At 47.6% G+C, this 19699-nt stretch overlaps 1 protein-coding gene across 2 annotated transcripts in view; it reads right to left on the reverse strand.

Annotated features, from left to right (window-relative positions):
- The window catches only part of fam135b (family with sequence similarity 135 member B), a 607420-nt gene that overhangs the window by 94037 nt on the left and 493684 nt on the right, over nt 1-19699 (reverse strand). For both annotated transcript variants that reach the window (XM_072468261.1, XM_072468262.1), the window contains exon 15: nt 17878-17969. In XM_072468261.1, the coding sequence (XP_072324362.1) occupies nt 17878-17969 (92 nt within the window). The remainder of the gene's footprint in view (nt 1-17877; nt 17970-19699) is intronic.

The following is a 19699-nucleotide window of genomic DNA, read 5'->3' on the forward strand; positions in this document are numbered from 1 at the left end:
GGTTTTTCCTGAAATCCCCTCTAAATCTCATGCCACTTGCATTAAGTCTATGCCCCTGGTTATTGACCCCACTACAAAGGGGAAAGGTTCCTTCCTATCCAAGTCCTTGATCATTTTATCCCGTCAGCCTTCTCTGCTCCGAGAACAACTCAAGTCTATCCAGCATCTCTTCACAGCTGAAATGCTCCAGTCCAGGCAACATTGTGGTGAATCGCCTCTGCACCCTTTCTAATGCTCACAACCCGTGAATCATTTTTTAAAAGAGGTATAAATAATACACGCTACTCAATTTACGGCCAGATCCTCAATGTTTCTCGCTATGAAATGGCAGTATGTGGGCTCCACCTAGAGGCCCTGCAATGGAGGTGCAGCTAGGATGAGGATTCTTGTTTCCTTCAAGCATCGGTCACTGGAAATTCAGAGGCGACGTGTTAGCAAAGACAAGCGAGGAAGCCACATTTGCTGTGAGACCTACGCATCCATTAAGGAGCAAGTGGAACCTTCCAAATTTCAAACTGCACCTGTAGGAGTTCAACCTGTCAGGGTGCAGTTTACATCTCCTTATTTAAGGAAGGATGCAGTTGCATTAGAAGCACTGCAGAGAAGGTTCAGTCCATTGATTCCTGGGATAAAGAGATTGTTTTATGAGGTTGGGCCTGTATCCATTGGAGTCTCGAAGAATGAGCGGTGATCTTATTGAAACACAAGGTCCTGAGGGAACTTGACAGAGTGGATGCTGCAAGGATGTCATAGAATCATAGAATTTACAGTGCAGAAGGAGGCCATTCGGCCCATCGAGTCTGCACCGGCTCTTGGAAAGAGCACCCTACCCAAGGTCAACACCGCCACCCTATCCCCATAACCCAGCAACCCCACCCAACACTAAGGGCAATTTTGGACACTAAGGGCAATTTATCATGGCCAATCCACCTAACCCCTCGCGGGAGAGTCTAGAACCTGGGGACACAAGTTAAAAAATATAAACCAGTCTACTGTTTAGGAAAGAGGCGAGGAGATTTTTGTTTCCCTCAGAGGGTCATTGGACTGTCAGAACTGTCTTCTCCAGAGAGCAGTCGAGGCAGGGTCATTGAATATTTGTGGGCTGAGTTATATAAATGCTTGACTGACAAGGGAGTCAAAGGGTTATCGGAGGGGTAGTCAGGAACGTAGATGCCCCAATCAGATCAGCCATGACCTTAGCAAACGGCGGAGCAGCCTCAAGGCCGAGTGGCCGCCTCCTGAGTTCTGCGTTCGTATGTAAGGTCATGTCAGGTAACATCAGTTCCAGGACAACCACTGAGCTTAAGCAGTTTTGTTTTCCAATTTAAAGCAAGGATTCGGTGGTGTTATAGTGTGCAAGCTGAATGGGATTTATGAACATTAAAGGCAACACAGAACAAGCATTGCTGTTCTTTTCTTTTTGTCCAGCTCGTTCATTTGTGAGCTAACAGCTCCCTCTGGTGTATTATGTCAGCACTGTCAAACTGGAGCTGCTTGGAAAAACATTGGCCTCCTGTAGATTTTAATTTACGAGGTGTTACTTTCTACATAAAAAAAATCAACTGCTGACATTCATAGCCCATCAGAGACTGATGTTGATAAGAGCCTGCAGATTTTATTATTTTCACACCAGGTGTTTAATTGCTGAACTGCTTTTGCCTGCCTACCTTTCATCTCTTCCACCTTGTGCTAGGAGAAGGTCCCACAGGCACAGACCACCCTCTGGTACGTGGCCCTGGTGAATATTCTTTATTTATGAGTCTAGGTGGTGAATCTGGAGAAATGTGCTGCTCAACTGTGGGATTTGCATCCACACATCACGTTTCAGCTCACTGAGCAGAGGCAATCAGCAGAAAGAACCATGGCTGATTTCTCCCACTCTCCAAGCCAATTTCAACAGGAATTCCTCTCATATTGACTGGAGTACGGCCCATTTCCCAGTTACCTTCAACATCTATTTGTTGTCTGAGGCCTTTGTACATTCACCGTCTTGCATAACTTTTGGGGTTTCTGTCCATTTACTGCTAAGGATATGGCGGGAGATCCCGAGAGCACATTGTGAAAATTCTACACCTTCAATGTTACTCACTATTCAGAGTGCTATGTGAGAGAATGTATTTAGAAATGCATGGGAAAAGCAATGTCATTGCTAATGTTGTTATTAGTTCAGGACTCCACCTCCACCCTCCCCTCCCCCAGTCCAGGGGGAGGCAGTGGCGTAGTGGTATTGTCGCTGGACAAGTAATCGAGAGCCCCAGGGTAATGATCTGGGGACCCGGGTTCAAATCCCACCACGGCATATAGTGAAATTTGAATTTGATTTAAAGAAAATCTAGAATTAAAAGTCTAATGATGGCCTGTCGATTGTCGTAAAAAACCATCGGGTACACTAATGTCCTTTAGAGAAGGAAATCTGCTGTCCTTACCTGGCCTGGCCTACATGTGACTCCATAGCCACAGCAATGTGGTTGACTCTTAAATGCCCTCAGGGATGGGCAACAAATGCTGGCCCAGGTAGCATCCCCCTCACCCCATGATCGAATAAAAGAAACAATTGTAAGAGTTGACACAAAGGAATGATAACGCATGCGTAAAGTCTCCTTCTCCACTGGTTTTCTTTGTCAGACTCTTTGCATTTTTCCCCCACTGCAATATCTCATCTTCATCTCCTTTCCTGCGAATGGAGCAACTCCAACACAATTCCACCAACCATATTTATCCACACATCCATCACCAAAACACAAGCAGGCTATTCCAGAAAGACAAGTGCAAAATTATTCGTAAACTTCTCCACCTTAAAAGATGTTCCTTAAACCCTTCCTCTTTGACCAAGACTGTTCTTATGTCACCTTCTTTGGCTGGGGTTTTGTTTTGTCTGATTATGCTCCTGTGAAGTGCCTTGGTGTAATTTACTGCATTAAAGGCACAATACCTATTGTTTTGTTGTCCATATACATTAATTGTATCCAACGACGGTGGCCAGATGGTGATTAACAATTTGACCACCTTTTTCACTCCAGCTGAAAATGTCTTCTTTGTTTTAATGAACCATCTTGTTTGTCTCAAAATGGCAGCCATTTTCCAAGATCCAGTACAACTTCCTGTGCATATCCGTGGGTCAGGGCAGTAATATCTTGACAGGCCAGAAAAAAAGAGAGTGTGCAGCACATGCAGTTCAAAGTACCCAACTGAAACTGGTTTATGTTGGTTTGAGGGACATACACATACGGTCAGACGAGTGTCTTATTACACTACTCTCTCCTTCATGAAAATGTTACACAAATGTGATATTCCGTACAACTTGCACACATTTCTTGTTTCTCTATTTATTTACAAATCCAACTTAACCAGTGAGATGCCTCCTTTCTTGTTCCATACTTCCGGAACCTGCGAAAGGGCCTTTGCCCATTTTGGTCTGAGCCCGAGGAGATGTTTTCTCCAACAAAGACCGCTTTTGATCTTGACCTTTAATTAAGTTTCCCACTTCATCGGACATGTCAGCCGGACTTCGACTCAGATCGGGTTTCAGGCGCAAATTGTTGGAGTAACTTTGGGCACCCTACGCATATCGCGACGATCCAATTCATCAGATTCATTTGATCCTTCCCAACTTCCCCCATGGACCTCTAAAGGTAAAACATATGTACACACCTAACCAAAAGCACAGTGGGCTAAACAGCTGGCGTGTAATGCAGAACAATGCCAGCAGCGCGGGTTCAATTCCCGTACCAGTTTCCCCGAACAGGCGCCGTAATGTGGCGACTCGGGGCTTTTCACAGTAACTTCATTGAAGCCTACTTGTGACAATAAGCGATTATTATTATTAAATATGCAGTACACAGAACAGAGAACATTACAGCGCAGTACAGGCCCTTCGGCCCTCAATGTTGCGCCGAACTGTGAAACCACTCTAAAGCCCATCTACACTATTCCCTTATCGTCAATATGTCTATCCAATGACCATTTGGATGCCCTTGGTGTTGGCGAGTCCACTACTGTTGCAGGCAGGGCATTCCACGCCCTTACTACTCTCTGAGTAAAGAACCTCCCTCGGACTTCTGTCTTATATCTATCTCCCCTCAACTTAATGCTATGTGCCCTCGTGCTCGACATCACCATCCGAGGAAGAAGGCTCTCACTGTCCACCCTGTCCAATCCTCTGATCATCTTGTATGCCTCAATTAAGTCACCTCTTAACCTTCTTCTCGCTAACGAAAACAGCCTCAAGTCCCTCAGCCTTTCCTCATAAGATCTTCCCTCCATACCAGGCAACATTCTGGTAAATCTCCTCTGCACCCTTTCCAATGCTTCCACATCCTTCCTATGATGCGGCGACCAGAATTGCACGCAATACTCCAAATGCGGCCGCACCAGAGTTTTGTACAGCTGCAACATGACATCATGGCTCCGAAACTCAATCCCTCTACCAATAAAAGCTAACACACTTACGCCTTCTTAACAACCCTCTCAACCTGGGAGGCAACTTTCAGGGATCTTTGTACATGGACACCGAGATCTCTCTGCTCATCCACACTGCCAAGAATCTGACCATTAGTCCAGTACTCTGTCTTCCTGTTATTCCTTCCAAAATGAATCACCTCACACTTTTCTGCATTAAACTCCATTTGCCACCTCTCAGCCCAGCGCTGCAGCTTATCTATGTCCCTCTGTAACTTGTAACATCCTTCCGCACTGTCCACAACTCCACCAACTTTAGTGTCATCTGCAAATTTACTCACCCATCCCTCTACGCCCTCCTCCAGGTCATTTATAAAAATGACAAACAGAAGTGGCCCCAAAACAGATCCTTGTGGTACACCACTAGTAACTGGACTACAGTCTGAACATTTCCCATCAACCACCACCCTTTCTCTTCTTCCAGCTAGCCAATATCTGATCCAAACTGCTAAATCACCCTGAATCCCATGCCTCCGTATTTTCTGCAGTAGCCTACCGTGGGGAACCTTATCAAACGCTTTACTGAAATCCATATACACCACATCAACTGCTTTACCCTCATCCACGGGTTTGGTCACCTTCTCAAAGAACTCAATAAGGCTCGTGAGGCACGACCTACCCTTCACAAAACCGTGTTGACTATCTCTAATCAAATTATTCCTTTCCAGATGGTTATACATCCTATCTCTTTTAAACCTTTCCAAGATTTTGCCCACAACAGAAGTAAGGCTCACTGGTCTATAGTCACCGGGGTTGTGTCTACTCCCCTTCTTGAACAAGGGGGACAACATTTGCTATCCTCCAGTCTTCTGGCACCATTCCTGGAGATAAAGATGACTGAAAGTTAAAAGCCAAAGGCTCAGCAATCTCCTCTGTAGCTTCCCAGAGAATCCTAGGATAAATCCATCCGGCCCAGGGGACTTATCTATTTTCACACTTTCCAGAACTGCTAACACTTCCTCCTTATGAACCTCAAGCCCTTCTTGTCTAGTAGCCTGAATTTCAGTATTCTCCTCGACAACATTGTCTTTTTCCTGTATGAATACTGACGAAGAATATTCATTTAGCACCTCGCCTATCTCCTCGGACTCCAAGCACAACTTCCCACTACTGTCCTTGACAGGCCCTACTCTTAGCCGAGTCATTCGTTTATTCCTGACATATCTTTTGAAAGCTTTAGGGTTATCCTTGATCCTACCTGCCAAAGACTTCTCATGTCCCCTCCTGGCTCTTCTTCGCTCTCTCTTTAGCTCCTTCCTAGCTAACATGTAACTCTCGAGCACCCTAACTGAACCTTCATGTCTCATCTTTACATAAGCCTCCTTCTTCCTCTTGACAAGTGTTTCGACTGCTTTAGTAAACCACGGTTCCCTTGCTCGACCACTTTCTCCCTGCCTGACAGGTACATACTTATCAAGGACACGCAATAGCTGTTCCTTGAACAAGCGCCACATTTCCATTGTGCCCATCCCCTGCAGTTTTCCTCTCCATCCAATGCATCCTAAGTCTTGCCTCATCGCATCATAATTGCCTTTCCCCCAGATATAACTCTTCCCCAGCGGTCTATATCTATCCCTTTCCATCACTAAAGTAAACGTAATCGAATTGTGGTCATTATCACCAAAGTGCTCATCTACCTCCAAATCTAACACCTGGCCTGGTTCATTACCCAGTACCAAATCCAATATGGCCTCACCTCTTGTTGGCCTATCTGTGTCAGGAAACACTCCTACACACATTGCACAAAAATGGACCCATCTAAAGTACTCAAACTATAGCGTTTCCAGTCAATATTTGGGAAGTTAATGTCCCCCATAACAACTACCCTGTTGCTTTCGCTCCTATCCAGAATCATCTTTGCAATCCTTTCCTCTACATCTCTGGAACTTTTCGGAGGCATATAGAAAACCCCTAACAGGGTGACCTCTCCTTTCCTGTTTCTAACCTCAGCCCATACTACCTCAGTGGATGAGTCCTCATCAAACGTCCTTTCTGCCGCCGTAATACTGTCCTTGACTAACAATGCCACCCCGCCCCCTCTTTTACCACCTTCCCTGAGCTTACTGAAATATCTAAACCCCGGCACCTGCAACAACCATTCCTGTCCCTGCTCTATCCATGGGGCGTCATTCTCCGACCCCCCAGCGGGTCGGAGAATGGCCGTTGGCCGCCGTGAATCCCGCCCCCGCCCGTTGCCGAAGTCTCCGGTACCGGAGATTGGACGGGGGCGGGAATCGGGCCGCGCTGGTTGGCGGGCCCCCCCCCTCGATTCTCCGGCCCAGATGGGCCGAAGTCCCGCCGAGAAATTGCCTGTCCCGCCGGCGTAAATTAAAGTAGCTATTTACCGGCGGGACAAGGCGGCGTGGGCGGGTTCCGGGGACCTGGGGGGGGCGCGGGGCGATCTGGCCCCAGGGGTGCCCCCACGGTGGCCTGGCCTGCGATTGGGGCCCACCGATCCGCGGGCGGGCCTGTACCGTGGGGGCACTCTTTCCCTTCCGCCTCCGCAACGGTCTCCACCATGGCGGAGGCAGAAGAGACTCTCCCCACTGCACATGCGCGGGAAACTGTCAGCGGCCGCTGACGCTCCCGCGCATGCACCGCCCCGAATGTCATTTCCGCGCCAGCTGGCGGGGCAACAAAGGCCGTTTCTGCCAGCTGGCGGGGCGGAAATCCCTCCGGCGTCGGCCTAGCCCCTCAATGTTGGGGCTCGGCCTCCAAAGATGCGGAGCATTCCGCACCTTTGGGGCGGCACGATGCCCTTCTGATTGGCGCCGTTTTGGGCGCCAGTCAGTGGACGTCGTGCCGTTGGGGGAGTATTTCGCCCCATGTCTCAGAAATGGCCACAACATTGAAGTCCCAGGTACCAACCCATGCCGCAAGTTCACCCACCTTATTCCGGATGCTCCTGGCATTGAAGAAGACACACTTTAAACCACCTTCCTGCTTGCCGGTACACTCCTGCAACTTTGAAACCTTACTCATGACCTCAGTACTCTCCACCTCCTGTACACTGGAGCTACAATTCAGGTTCCCAAGTCCCTGCTGAACTAGTTTAAACCCTCCCGAAGAGCCTTAGCAAATTTCCCCCCCCCCAGGATATTGGTACCCCTCTGGTCCAGGTGTAGACCATCCCGTTTGTAGAGGTCCCACCGACCCCAGAATGAGCCCCAATTATCCAGAAATCTGAAACCCTCCCTCCTGCACCATCCCTGTAGCCACGTGTTCAACTCCTCTCTCTCCCTATTCCTCGTCTCGCTATCACGTGGCATGGATAACAACCCAGAGATAATAACTCTGTTTGTCCTAGATCTAAGTTTCCACCCTAGCTCCCTGAATTCCTGCCTTACATCCCTATCCCTTTTCCTACCTATGTGGTTGGTACCTATGTGGACCACGACTTGGGGCTGCACCCCCTCCCCCTTAAGGATCCCGAAAACACGATCTGAGACATCACGCACCCTGGCACCTAGGAGGCAACACACCAACCGCGAGTCTCCCTCGTTCCCACAGAATCGCCTATCTATCCCCCTAACTATGGAGTCTCCAATGACTAATGCTCTACTCCTCTCCTCCCTTCCCTTCTGAGCAACAGGGACAGACTCTGTGCCAGAGACCTGTACCCCATGGCTTACCCCTGTTAAGTCCACCCCCCCCCCCCAACAGTATCCAAAGCGGTATACTTGTTACTAAGGGGAACGACCACAAGGGATCCCTGTACTTCCTCCCAGCCACTCTCACTGTCACCCATCTATCTTTATTCTTCGGAGTAACTGCATCCCTGAAACTTCTATCTATGACCACCTCTGCCTCCCGAATGATCCGAAGTTTATCCAGCTCCAGCTCCAGTTCCCTAACCCGGTTTCTGAGGAGATGGAGGTGGGTGCACTTCCCACAGATGAAATCAGCAGGGACACTGACGGCGTCCCTGACTTCGACATTCTGCAGGAGGAAAATTGCATTACCTTCCCTGCCATCCCCTCTAGATAAAAAAAAGAAAAAGAAAGAGCTTACCTGTTATTCACTCCCCTTCTCAGCAGGCACTCACTCGGCAACCTCTGCGCCCCGCACGATAACACCTCAGGGAAAATAAAAGAAAAACTACTTACCAGTCACCAGCCAATCCCTTACCTGCTGTAACGTCACGGTTCAACTTCTTTTTACTTCTACCTGCCCTCGAGCCTTCCTCTTGATCATTACAGCGGTTGGTTTTTTTTTGGTTAGATGAGGGGGAAGGGAGGGAATCACTGAAGAAGTGTTTTGGGTTTAAGTGTCACTTGACAACAGCTCCTCCACAAACCACTTCAAGTTAGGGTGAGCACACGGACGTATGCAAATTTCCCCCGCAACAGCCAATCAGCAGCTCCGCTCTACTGCCCTCTGCTGGATGCTTGTCTTCACTGGAACAGCTAGGGCCTCTTGCTCAGGTACACCTCTAAGTTAGGGTCAGCACATGGACGTATGCAAATTTCCCCCGCAACAGCCAATCAGCAGCTTCGCTCTACTGCCCTCTGCTGTAAGACTAGATATTTCCACAACTCTTGCTGGTGACCATTTGTGATGGTATTCTTTCACTTTAAACTTCTGGTTCAAATTCTGACTTCTTTCACTTGCTCTACCTATGTCGTGATTCTCTTTCTGTCTGGATTGTCTTTCTTCTACTGACTGTGCTAAATGTGGCTTCACCAATGAAAACCTCATTCTGCACTGTCTTCTCAGAAACAACTCAATTGGCTTTCTCTCGGTAATAGCTGTATATGTGTTATGATAAATAAACAAAAAAAATCCACCAGTCTGTGATTCAATGACAACTGACATTTCTTCCAATTTTTACCCAGCATTTGTTTGACAAGAAGATCATGCTTAACAATTTGTACTCTGCACTCGGCTTGATGCAGGATGATACGGTGGAACTCTAGTGCAGTGTTTTTCAAACTTTTTTTCCGGAGACCCATTTTTACCAACCAGCCAACTTTCGGGACCCAACACGGCAGACCTTCGCGACCCACACCAGCTGAACTTCACGACCCACGCCGGCCAACCTTCGCGTCCCACGCCGGCCGACCTTTGCGGCCCACGCCAGCCGACTTTCGCGGCCCACGCCGGCCGACCTTCGCGTCCCACGCCGGCCGACCTTCGCGGCCCACGCCGGCCGACCTTCGCGGCCCACGCCGGCCGACCTTCGCGACGCACAACGGCTGAACTTCACGAACCACGCAGACCGACCTTCGCGGCCCACGCCGGCCGACCTTCGCGACCACGCCGGCCGACTTTCGTGACCCACGCCGGACGACCTTCGCGGCCCATGCCAGCTGACCTGCGCGACCCACCATTTTCTCTTACCTTGTAATGTTTAGCTGAAATGTGGTGAACCTTCAATTTCTAGAGGATGAAAACATTTTCAGTTTCTGCATTTTTTTCCTGTAAAATTGTATCAAATAAAAACTCCCCCGAACTTGTAAAAAGGCTGCGACCGTATAATAAAAATGCGGCCACACTGCGCATGTATGCCCGCTCGTCGGTGCGTATGCGCCACAGATGAGCGGGCACGCATGCACAGTGCGGCCGCATTTTTAAAATATGTTAGTAGCCATTTTGAAGGCAGCTTGCAGCCGGCGTTATTAAAAGTCCAGAGGGGCAATATTGTCACACAGAGGGTGGTGAGTGTCTGGAACCATCTGCCAGAGGCAGTATTGGAGGCGGGTACAATCTTTTCTTTGAAAAATCATTTTGACAGTTATATGGGAAAGCTGGGTACAGAGGGATATGGGCCAAATGCGGGAAATTACGAAGAGCTTAATGGTAAAAATTGGGCAGCATGGAAAAGTTGGGCCGACGAGCCTGTTTCCATGCTGTAAACCTCTATGACTCTATAAGCAGCCATTGCGCTAGCTTCACGTTTTTGTTAGGTGTGCTAAGGGCGCCCGCATGACCACTAGCTGGCAAGCCATGGGAGGCCATTCGATAGGGCGTCCTTCCCAGTTAATGGTATGGAGATTGGCCTTAATTGGTGGTTATTGGTTTCTCACCACGCCGTGGCGGGATCCAGATCTCGCCAATGGGAGCGGGCATGTCAGATTGGAAACCGATCGACACCTGTCATGATTCCCAATTTTGGCCTCACCTGCACTCTAACTAGCCCCCTTCTTTTCACCTCCTGCCTGACGAGGCCGATAGATCGCGCCTGACATCTCTGGTTCCCCACATGGGGCGGCACAGTGGTTACTACTGCTGCCTCACAATGGCAAGGACCCAAGTTCAATTCTGGCCTCTCTCTGTGTGGAGTTTGTACGTTCTCCCCGTGTATGGGTGGGTTTCCTCCCAGTGCTCCAGCTTCCACCCACATTCCAAAGATGTGCAGGTTTGGTGGACTGGCCATGCTAAATTTCCCCTTAATGTCCAGGGATGTGCAGATTAGATTCTGGGGTTAGGGAGGGGTGGACAGGGGAGTGTAAATGGGTAGAGCGCTCATTCGAAGGGTCGGTGAAGACTCGATGGGCTGAATGGGGTTCTATAATTACATAACCTTTACCAGTTTACAACTCACTCTTATGCATTAAAAAAGTCCTGATTTAGAAATACCTGTCTGTGTTGGCAGCTGGTTTGCGATATAGTCATATACCCTTGCCAATACAGGGCCCCAGAGAGTGTTCTACCAATATTTTCTGCCTTGACCGGCAACTCTACGTATGAAAAGAAACATGCACATTCCCTGTTGGGCGCTCGATAGGTATGGTAATCTCGGCCTGGCATCAGCATCACAGTGATCTTCTGATTGTCTGTACTTAATGTTCTACTGATACACAGACATATCAAAGCCCATCGCTGCATCCAGCCGTAGCTAAAGTGGGTACTTTGGATTCAAAATAGCCATCAGTGGCTTTGATGAGTTTTGATCCTGAAACTGTGGCATACAGGTATTTATGAAACCTTCTCGCTCCAAAAGTCAAAGGCAATTCTGTTTGAGCATGAATTCACTCACTGCTACTGAGCTGCACCAGTCTTTCCTTTCCATTATCTCCCCTCGATATGTGGGAGATCGCAGCACCTTCTCTATGTGGAGAGGCATCACATGCTGACTTAATCTCATTGGACACATTGTCATGGACAAGCATTGTACCATCCACCTATTTGCTTTTACACATTTAGAATGCCATGTCACACTCTCAAACTTGGTGTGAATTTCACAAGGCCCCAAGATAATCTTAGCTGAGGGATATTTTATGGGGCATTTCCTATCACTTAAACCTTGTTCTTGGTTGGATGTGAGCCATCTTTTTCTATCCTGTGACCCAAATATTCTGCCAAGTTTTGCATCGTTGCATGCCTTTGTCCGTACTCCGTGCCTTTCCACACTTTGCAGCACATTATTCAGTCTGTCACTTACTCAGGTCTGCCTGTTGGATTGGATTGGACTGGATTTGTTTATTGTCACGTGTACCGAGGTACAGTGAAAAGTATTTTTCTGCGAGCAGCTCAACAGAGCATTAAGTACATGAGAAGAAAAGGGAATAAAAGAAAATACATAATAGGGCAACACAACATATACAATGTAACTACATAAGCACTGGCATCGGATGAAGCATACAGGGTGTAGTGTTAATGAAATCAGTCCATAAGAGGGTCATTTAGGAGTCTGGTGACAGTGGGGAAGAAGCTGTTTTTGAGTCTGTTCGTGCGTGTTCTCAGACTTCTGTATCTCCGGGTGGGAGGGATCTTTGATTATATTGCCCGCTTTCCCCAGGCAGCGGGAGGTGTAGATGGAGTCAATGGATGGGAGGCAGATTTGTGTGATGGACTGGGCGGTGTTCACGACTCTCTGAAGTTTCTTGTGGTCCTGGGCCTAGCAGTTGCCATACCAGGCTGTGATGCCGCCTGATAGGATGCTTTCTATGGTGCATCTGTAAAAGTTGGTAAGAGTCAATGTGGACATGACGAATTTCCTTAGTTTCCTGAGGAAGTATAAGCGCTGTTGTGCTTTCTTGGTGGTAGCGTCGATGTGGGTGGACCAGGACAGATTTTTGGAGATGTGCACCCCTAGGACTTGGAAACTGCTAACCATCTCCACCTCGGCCCTGTTGATGCTGACAGGGGTGTGGACAGTACTTTGCTTCCGGAAGTCAATTACCAGCTCTTTAGTTTTTCTGGCATTGAGGGAGAGATTGTTGTCGCTACACCACTCCACTAGGTTCTCTATCTCCCTCCTGTATTCGGACTCATCGTTATTCGAGATCCGGCCCACTATGGTCGTATCATCCGCAAACTTGTAGATGGAGTTGGAACCAGGTTTTGCCACGCAGTCGTGTGTGTACAGGGAGTAGAGTAGGGGGCTAAGTACGCAGCCTCGCGGGGCGCATGTGTTGAGGACTATTGTGGAGGAGGTGTTGTTGTTCATTCTTACTGATTGTGGTCTGTTGGTCAGAAAATCGAGGATCCAGTTGCAGAGTGGGGAGTCAAGTCCTAGGTTTTGGAGCTTTGATATGAGCTTGGCTGGGATTATGGTGTTGAAGGCAGAGCTGTAGTCAATAAATAGGAGTCTAATGTAGGAGTCATTGTTTTCAAGATGCTCTAGGGATGAGTGTAGGGCCAGGGAAATGGTGTCTGATGTGGACCGGTTGCAGCGGTATGCGAATTGCAGTGGATCAAGGCTTTCTGGGAGTATCGAGGTGATGCGCTTCATGATCAACCTCTCGAAGCACTTCATTACGACTGAGGTCAGGGCCACTGGTCGGTAGTCATTGAGGCACGTTGCCTGGTTCTTCTTTGGTACCGGTATGATGGTGGTCTTCTTGAAGCTGGTGGGGACCTCGGAGTGGAGTAGGGACAGGTTAAAGATATCCGTGAATACCTCTGCCAGCTGGTCCGCGCAGGCTCTGAGTGCACGACCAGGGATCCCGTCTGGGTCCGTCGCCTTCCGAGGGTTCACTTTCAGGAAGGCCAATCTGACTTCGGAAGCTGTGATGGTGGGTATGGGTGAATTATGGGCTGCTGGGGCACTCGCCAGCGGATTGTTGGGGCTGAAATCAGTATGTCATCCAAATAGCACGCCACTCCCTGAATTCCTTGCAAAGTTAGGTTCATTATTCTTGAAAAATTCCAGGTGCTGAAAAAGCTCCAAATGGCAGCCTATGAAACTGTAACAGCCCCATGTGTGTATTAATTGTCAAATACGACTTAGAGTAATCGTCTATCTCAAGTTACAGGAAGGCATTTGTCTGAGGACGGGAGACGGTGGTACAGCGGTGTTTGACTAGGAATCCACAGACCCAGGGCAGGACTCTCCATTTGAGAGACTGTGTCCTCCCACTGGAGTAAAATCGCTCCTGGTCTGTGCAGGAGCTAGGAGCGACGGCATGAAGCGATTCACTCTCCCTTGCCATGCTAATTTATACATAATATAATAATTGTTTATTGTCACAAGTAGGCTTCAATGAAGTTACTGTGAAAAGCCACTAGTCACCACATTCCGGTGCCTGTTTGGGGAGGCCGGTACGGGAATTGAACCCGCGCTGCTGGCATTGTTCTGCATTACAGCCATCTATTTAGCCCACTGTGCTAAACCAGCCCCATGGCAGGAAGCTCGAGGGATTCCGTTCTGAAACCCGCTATTGGGTCTCCATTTTGAGCGGGCGGCCCAATATTGTGTTCCGGTGGCTAGCCCCCTCCCACCCTCAACAATCCAAATCCTGCCCCCCCCCCCCCAAGCATGGGAGTTGCTGGGTCACCCCCACAGTCCCCACACAGGGGGGGGGGGTGACAAGACCCCGCCCTCACTGATCCCCCACCTATTCACCAGACTCCACCCACCAGCAACCCCCATATCAGAGACACCCCCTCATCAGAGACCCCCCCCTTGTTAGAGATCCCCTCTCCCCCCCACCAACAGTCACCCCTGCCTGGAAGCTGAAGAGGAATCCAGGCAGAAACAATAAAAGGTCACTGCTTTTTCACTTACCTGTCCCTTATACCTGCTGCCTCAGACAGAGATGTAGAAAGCAGCAGCTGTTACTTCATAGAAAGCCAAAAGGCACAAAACAAGGCTTTAAACCCCTTAGATCATTTGATCTGCCAGGCTTCTATTCACTTTCAAAGAGTAAAACCTTTTAGTAGGCTGTAAATGACAGGGTAAGAGTGTCCAGATAGCTAAGTGTCTGGGTTGTTTCTTTTCATTTCCTTTTACATTTGAATTGCATCTCAAGTCCCCTACTTTGAACCTAACCACAATGTTTATAAACATTGAGCTATGATTGACAGCTCCTGATCATGTCAAAAGCAGTTAAATGATTTCTGCTGAAAGAAGAGGAAGTGAAAGCATTTAACTTCCAGATATCACTCAGCCCTGACCTCATTACAACCTTGGTTCAGAATTGGCAAAAGAGCTGAATGATGGACGCGAGAGGAGAATCAGGGGGAAGCTAGTTGGCGTCATACCTGGCACAAAAGAAGATGGTTGTAGTGGTTAGAGGTCAATCAGCACAGCTCCAGGACATCACTGCAGGAGTTCCTCAGGGTAGTGTCCTAGGCCCAACTATCTTCAGTTGCTTCATCAATGACCTTCCTTCCATCACCAGATCAGAAGTGGGGATGTTCACTGATGACGGCACAATGTTCAGTATCAAATGTGACGCTTCAGAAACTGAAGCAGTCCTTGCCCAATGCAGAAAGACCTGGACAATAACCAGGTTTGGGCTGACAAGTGACAAGTAACAGCCACACCACACAAGTGCCAGGTAATGACAGAGCACACATCAGGAGTGTGCTGGAATACTCTCCATTTGCCTGGGTGAGTGCAGCTCCAACAACATTCAAGAAGTTCAACAACATCCAGAACAGACCAGCCACTTGATTGCGACCCCTTCCACAAACATTCAATCCTTCCACCACTGATGCACAGTAGTAGCCATGTGTACCATCTACAAGATGCACTGTAGGAACTCACAAAGGCTCTTTCGGCAGCACCTACGAAAATCACGACCACTGCAATCCAGAAGGACAAGAGCAGCAGATATCTGAAACAACACCACCTGGAATTTCCTCTCCAAGTCACTCACCACCCTGACTTGGAAATACATCGCTGTTCTTTTGCTATCGCTGGGTCAAAATCCTGGAACACCCTTGCTAACATCATTGTGGGTGTACCAACACCACGTGGACTGCAGCGGTTCAAGAAGGCAGCTTTTCACAACCTTCGCAAGGGAAACTAGGAATGGGCAATAAATGCTGGTCTAGCCAGCAATGCCCACATCCCGTAAATTAATAAGATCTAATTTTGAAAGGATCTGGCCTCCTGATAACATTGTGAACAGATACTCCAAGTCTGACGAAGCAATGGGGTGGATTATGTTCCTGTACCTGATTCAGTTACCTTATAGTCACCACATAGTTTTACACTACCATCTGACTTTGGTACTTTAACTAGGGGAGTAGCCTATTACTGTCTGCTACTTTAAGCTCAAGTGATTTCAGTTCTTATTCTGTATCCACCCTCAAGAGCATAGGGTGCTGGACGAGGCCTGCATTAACCTGGTCTCACATTCCTCTGAACCTGTACGTTGACCTTATACCTTTGAGTCTTTGCTGCTTTCACATCGTTTTCATTGTGAATTTTGATTCCCCATGAAAAAACCTGCTCCAGTTTAACTCGGGTGTTGTTGAACCATGTCCTTCCCAACAAGGCTGTTTTTCACCCTCCGCTACAATGACCAGTGATTTTGCAATCGCTCCTGGTGTGCGACTGGAACCAGCACACTGCCCATTAAGGGAATTTTCTCTCCTCCATAACTTCACGCCCAATTAGTCTCCTTTTCCTAACCTTCCTTGTTACCTCCTTGAAGAATTCTAACATATTTGTCAGACACGGGCTGGATTCTCCGCCGTCGGGATGGTACATTTTGCCAGCAGCCTGGGGGATTCCCGACGGCGTGGGGCTGCCCCACAATGGGAAATCCCATTAACCAGCTGGTGACATGGAGCATCCCGCCGGCGTGCTGAAACAGAAATGTGGCACGGCGGGACGGAGAATCCAGCCCATGACCTTCCCTTGACGAAGCCATACTTATTCAGTCCTATTTTACCATGCACTTTCTAAGTACTTCATCCTTATTAATAGACTCTAAAATCTTACCAACACCAAAGTCAGGCTAACCGGCCTATAATTTCATGTCTTTTGCCTTCCTCACTTCTTAAACAGGGTGTCATATTAGCCATTTTCCAATCCTCTGGGACCCTCCATGTCTCCAGTGATTCCTGAAATATCACCACCAATGCCTCCACAATCTTCTCAATCAGCTCCTTCAGAACCCTGGAGTGTAGTCCATCAGGTCTGGGTGATTTATCCACCTTCAGACCTTTCAGTTTCCACCGCACCTTCTCCTTGGTGATGGCCACTACACACATCCCTGCCCCCTGACTCTCTTGAAGTTCTGGTATGCCACTGGTGTCTTCCACCGTGAAGACCGATGCAAAGTACCTGTTCAGCTCCTCTGCCATTTCTTCGTTCCCTGTTACTACTTCTTCAGCCTCATTGACAAGTGGTCTAATGCCCATTCTTTCCTCTCTCTTACCTTTTATTTATCAATAAAGACTCTTGCAATCTTCTTTGATATTACTAGCTAGCTTACACTCATATTTCATCTTCCTCACCCGCAGTCCATACTGTTTATTCAGTTTTCCTCTGCGTGCTTTTAAAGATTTCCCTATCCACTGGCTTCCCACTAATCGTTTTTTTAATAAATTTGAGTGTACCCAATTCATTTTTTTTTCCAATTAAGGGGCAATTTAGCATGGCCAATCCACCTAACCTCCACATCTTTGGGTTGTGGGGGCGAAACCCACGCAAACACGGGGAGAATGTGCAAACTCCATACGGACAGTGACTCAGAGCCAGGATTGAACCTGGGGCCTCGGCGCCATGAGGCAGTAGGGCTAACCCACTGTGCCACCGTGCTGCCCAAGCTTCCCACTAATCATCACCATCTTGTATGCTTTTACCTTTGCTTTTATGCTGTTCTTGACTTCCCTTGTCAGCCAGGGTTGCCTTGTCCTCCCCTTAGCATGTTTCCTCCTTCACAACAACAACATGTTTATATAACACCTTTAATTTAGTAAAACATCCCACAGGAGCGTAAAGCCTGAACTATAAGTTGAAACTGTCGTGGATCCAGATTCCTCCTAACATATCAATGCAGAACATGACAGAAGTGGCTCTGAAGGTTGATCCATCAGTGAAAAGAGAAAGGCAAGGACCATGTTTCTAAGGTGCATGTTTCTATCAAATGCATTTTCAGATTCATCTATCTGTATTTCTGATTTTCCCATTCTTTAAAATCTGCTGTTTGAAGAGATCTTATGATTAGCAAAGATTAAAGAGCTTATTCCCTGCAGTTAAGATTAGTCACCCGGTTAAATCTCATCATTCCTTACCTGGTTCCTTTCAGACATTAAGAAATCCAGTTTGGCGCCAGGAAGCCCTAGTTCAATGAAGGTCTTCACAAGTCGTAGATCTGCGCTGTTACCTGCAAAGAACAACTATTCATTAATGAGTCTTAGTGCATGTATCTGGAAAAGGATGGCTATCAATTAAATTTCTGCTCCTGATCCCACTGAATCCTGAGATATTTGCCATGAGGCAATGAGCCATGAGGTCATGTTTCAGCTGTACAAAACTCTGGTGCGGCCGCATTTGGAGTATAATTCTGGTCGCCGCATTATAGGAAGGATGTGGAAGGATTTATAGGAAGGATGTGGAAGCATTGGAAAGGGTGCAGAGGAGATTTACCAGAATGTTGCCTGGTATGGAGGGAAGATCTTATGAGGAAAGGCTGAGGGACTTGAGGCTGTTTTTGTCAGGGAGAAGAAGGTTAAGAGGTGACTTAATTGAGGCATACAAGATGATCAGAGGATTGGAAAGGGTGGACAGTGAGAGCCTTTTTCCTCGGATGGTGATGTCTAGCACGAGGGGACATACCTTTAAATTGAGGGGAGATAGATATAAGACAGATGTCAGAGGTAGGCTCTTCACTCAGAGAGTAGTAAGGGCGTGGAATGCCCTGCCTGCAACAGTAGTGGATAGTGGACTCGCCAACACTAAGGGCATTCAAATGGTCATTGGATAGACATATGGATGTAGATGGGCTTTAGAGTGGTTTCACAGGTCGGTGCAACATCGAGGGCCGAAGGGCCTGTACTGCGCTGTAATGTTCTATGTTTTAAGTATATTAAATTAGTGAGAGTACCCAGCTGATCTTATATATGCCGTCCACAGATAAAATGGATAACTTGACACTTAACATCAAGGTGATTGGCAATGGAAATGTAATACGAAGATTGGCTTCTGAAAGTTTGTTGCCATGAATGTATTAGTGCCACAATATGAAACACTAACTTCCTGAAGAAGGGTTCAGCATTTGTCTCAGGAAATGCAATTTTCACTAAGAAAGGTGCAACAAATTGTCGCTTGGTAATAAAGAACATGAATATTGCCGAAAAGAGAGACATGCTGTCATGTCTTTGCATCTTGCACTCATCAGGACAAATGCAAGACTGCCAATTTCAAAACGCTAGCAATAATTTATAAATTGTTTGCAGTAGAGGTGCAACAGGAGGGGTTTTAGAGGATTGCAGTGCACCAAGACTCCAGCTAGTTTCTGGGCATGTGCAACTATCCCCCCAACCCTCCCCTCCCCCATCCTGCATTGTGCAGCAGTGGAAGCAGAGATAGAAACATAGGAATTAGGAGCAGAAGTAGGCAATTCAAGCTTGCTCTGCTATTCAATCAGATCATGGCTGATCATTTCCTGGTCTCAAAACTACCTCCCTACCTGCTCCCCATGTCCCTTTAACCTGTTTTTTTAAAACCAGAAATATATCTATCTCCCACTTGAAATCATTTAATGACGCAGATTCCATCACAGCGAGTTCCACAAATTCACCAACCACTGCGAGTCGTTCCTCCTCATCTCATTTCCACATCTACCACCTCTCAACCTATCATTCTAGATTGCCCTACAAGGGGGAACATTTGGTCTACATTTACTTCATCAATGTCTTTTAGTATCTTATATAGTTCAATCAGATCCCCTCTCATCCTTCTAAACTCCAGCGAGTATAAACCCAAACTGTTTAATCTCTCCTCATACGTCAACCCCTTAATTCCCAGAATCAATCTGGTGAACATCCTCTGAACTGCTTCCAATGCCATCACATCCTTCCTCAAATAAGGAGACCAAAACTGAACACAATACTC

The sequence above is a fragment of the Scyliorhinus torazame genome, chromosome 11, assembly GCF_047496885.1.
Source record: "Scyliorhinus torazame isolate Kashiwa2021f chromosome 11, sScyTor2.1, whole genome shotgun sequence".
Taxonomy (NCBI): Eukaryota; Metazoa; Chordata; class Chondrichthyes; order Carcharhiniformes; family Scyliorhinidae; genus Scyliorhinus; species Scyliorhinus torazame.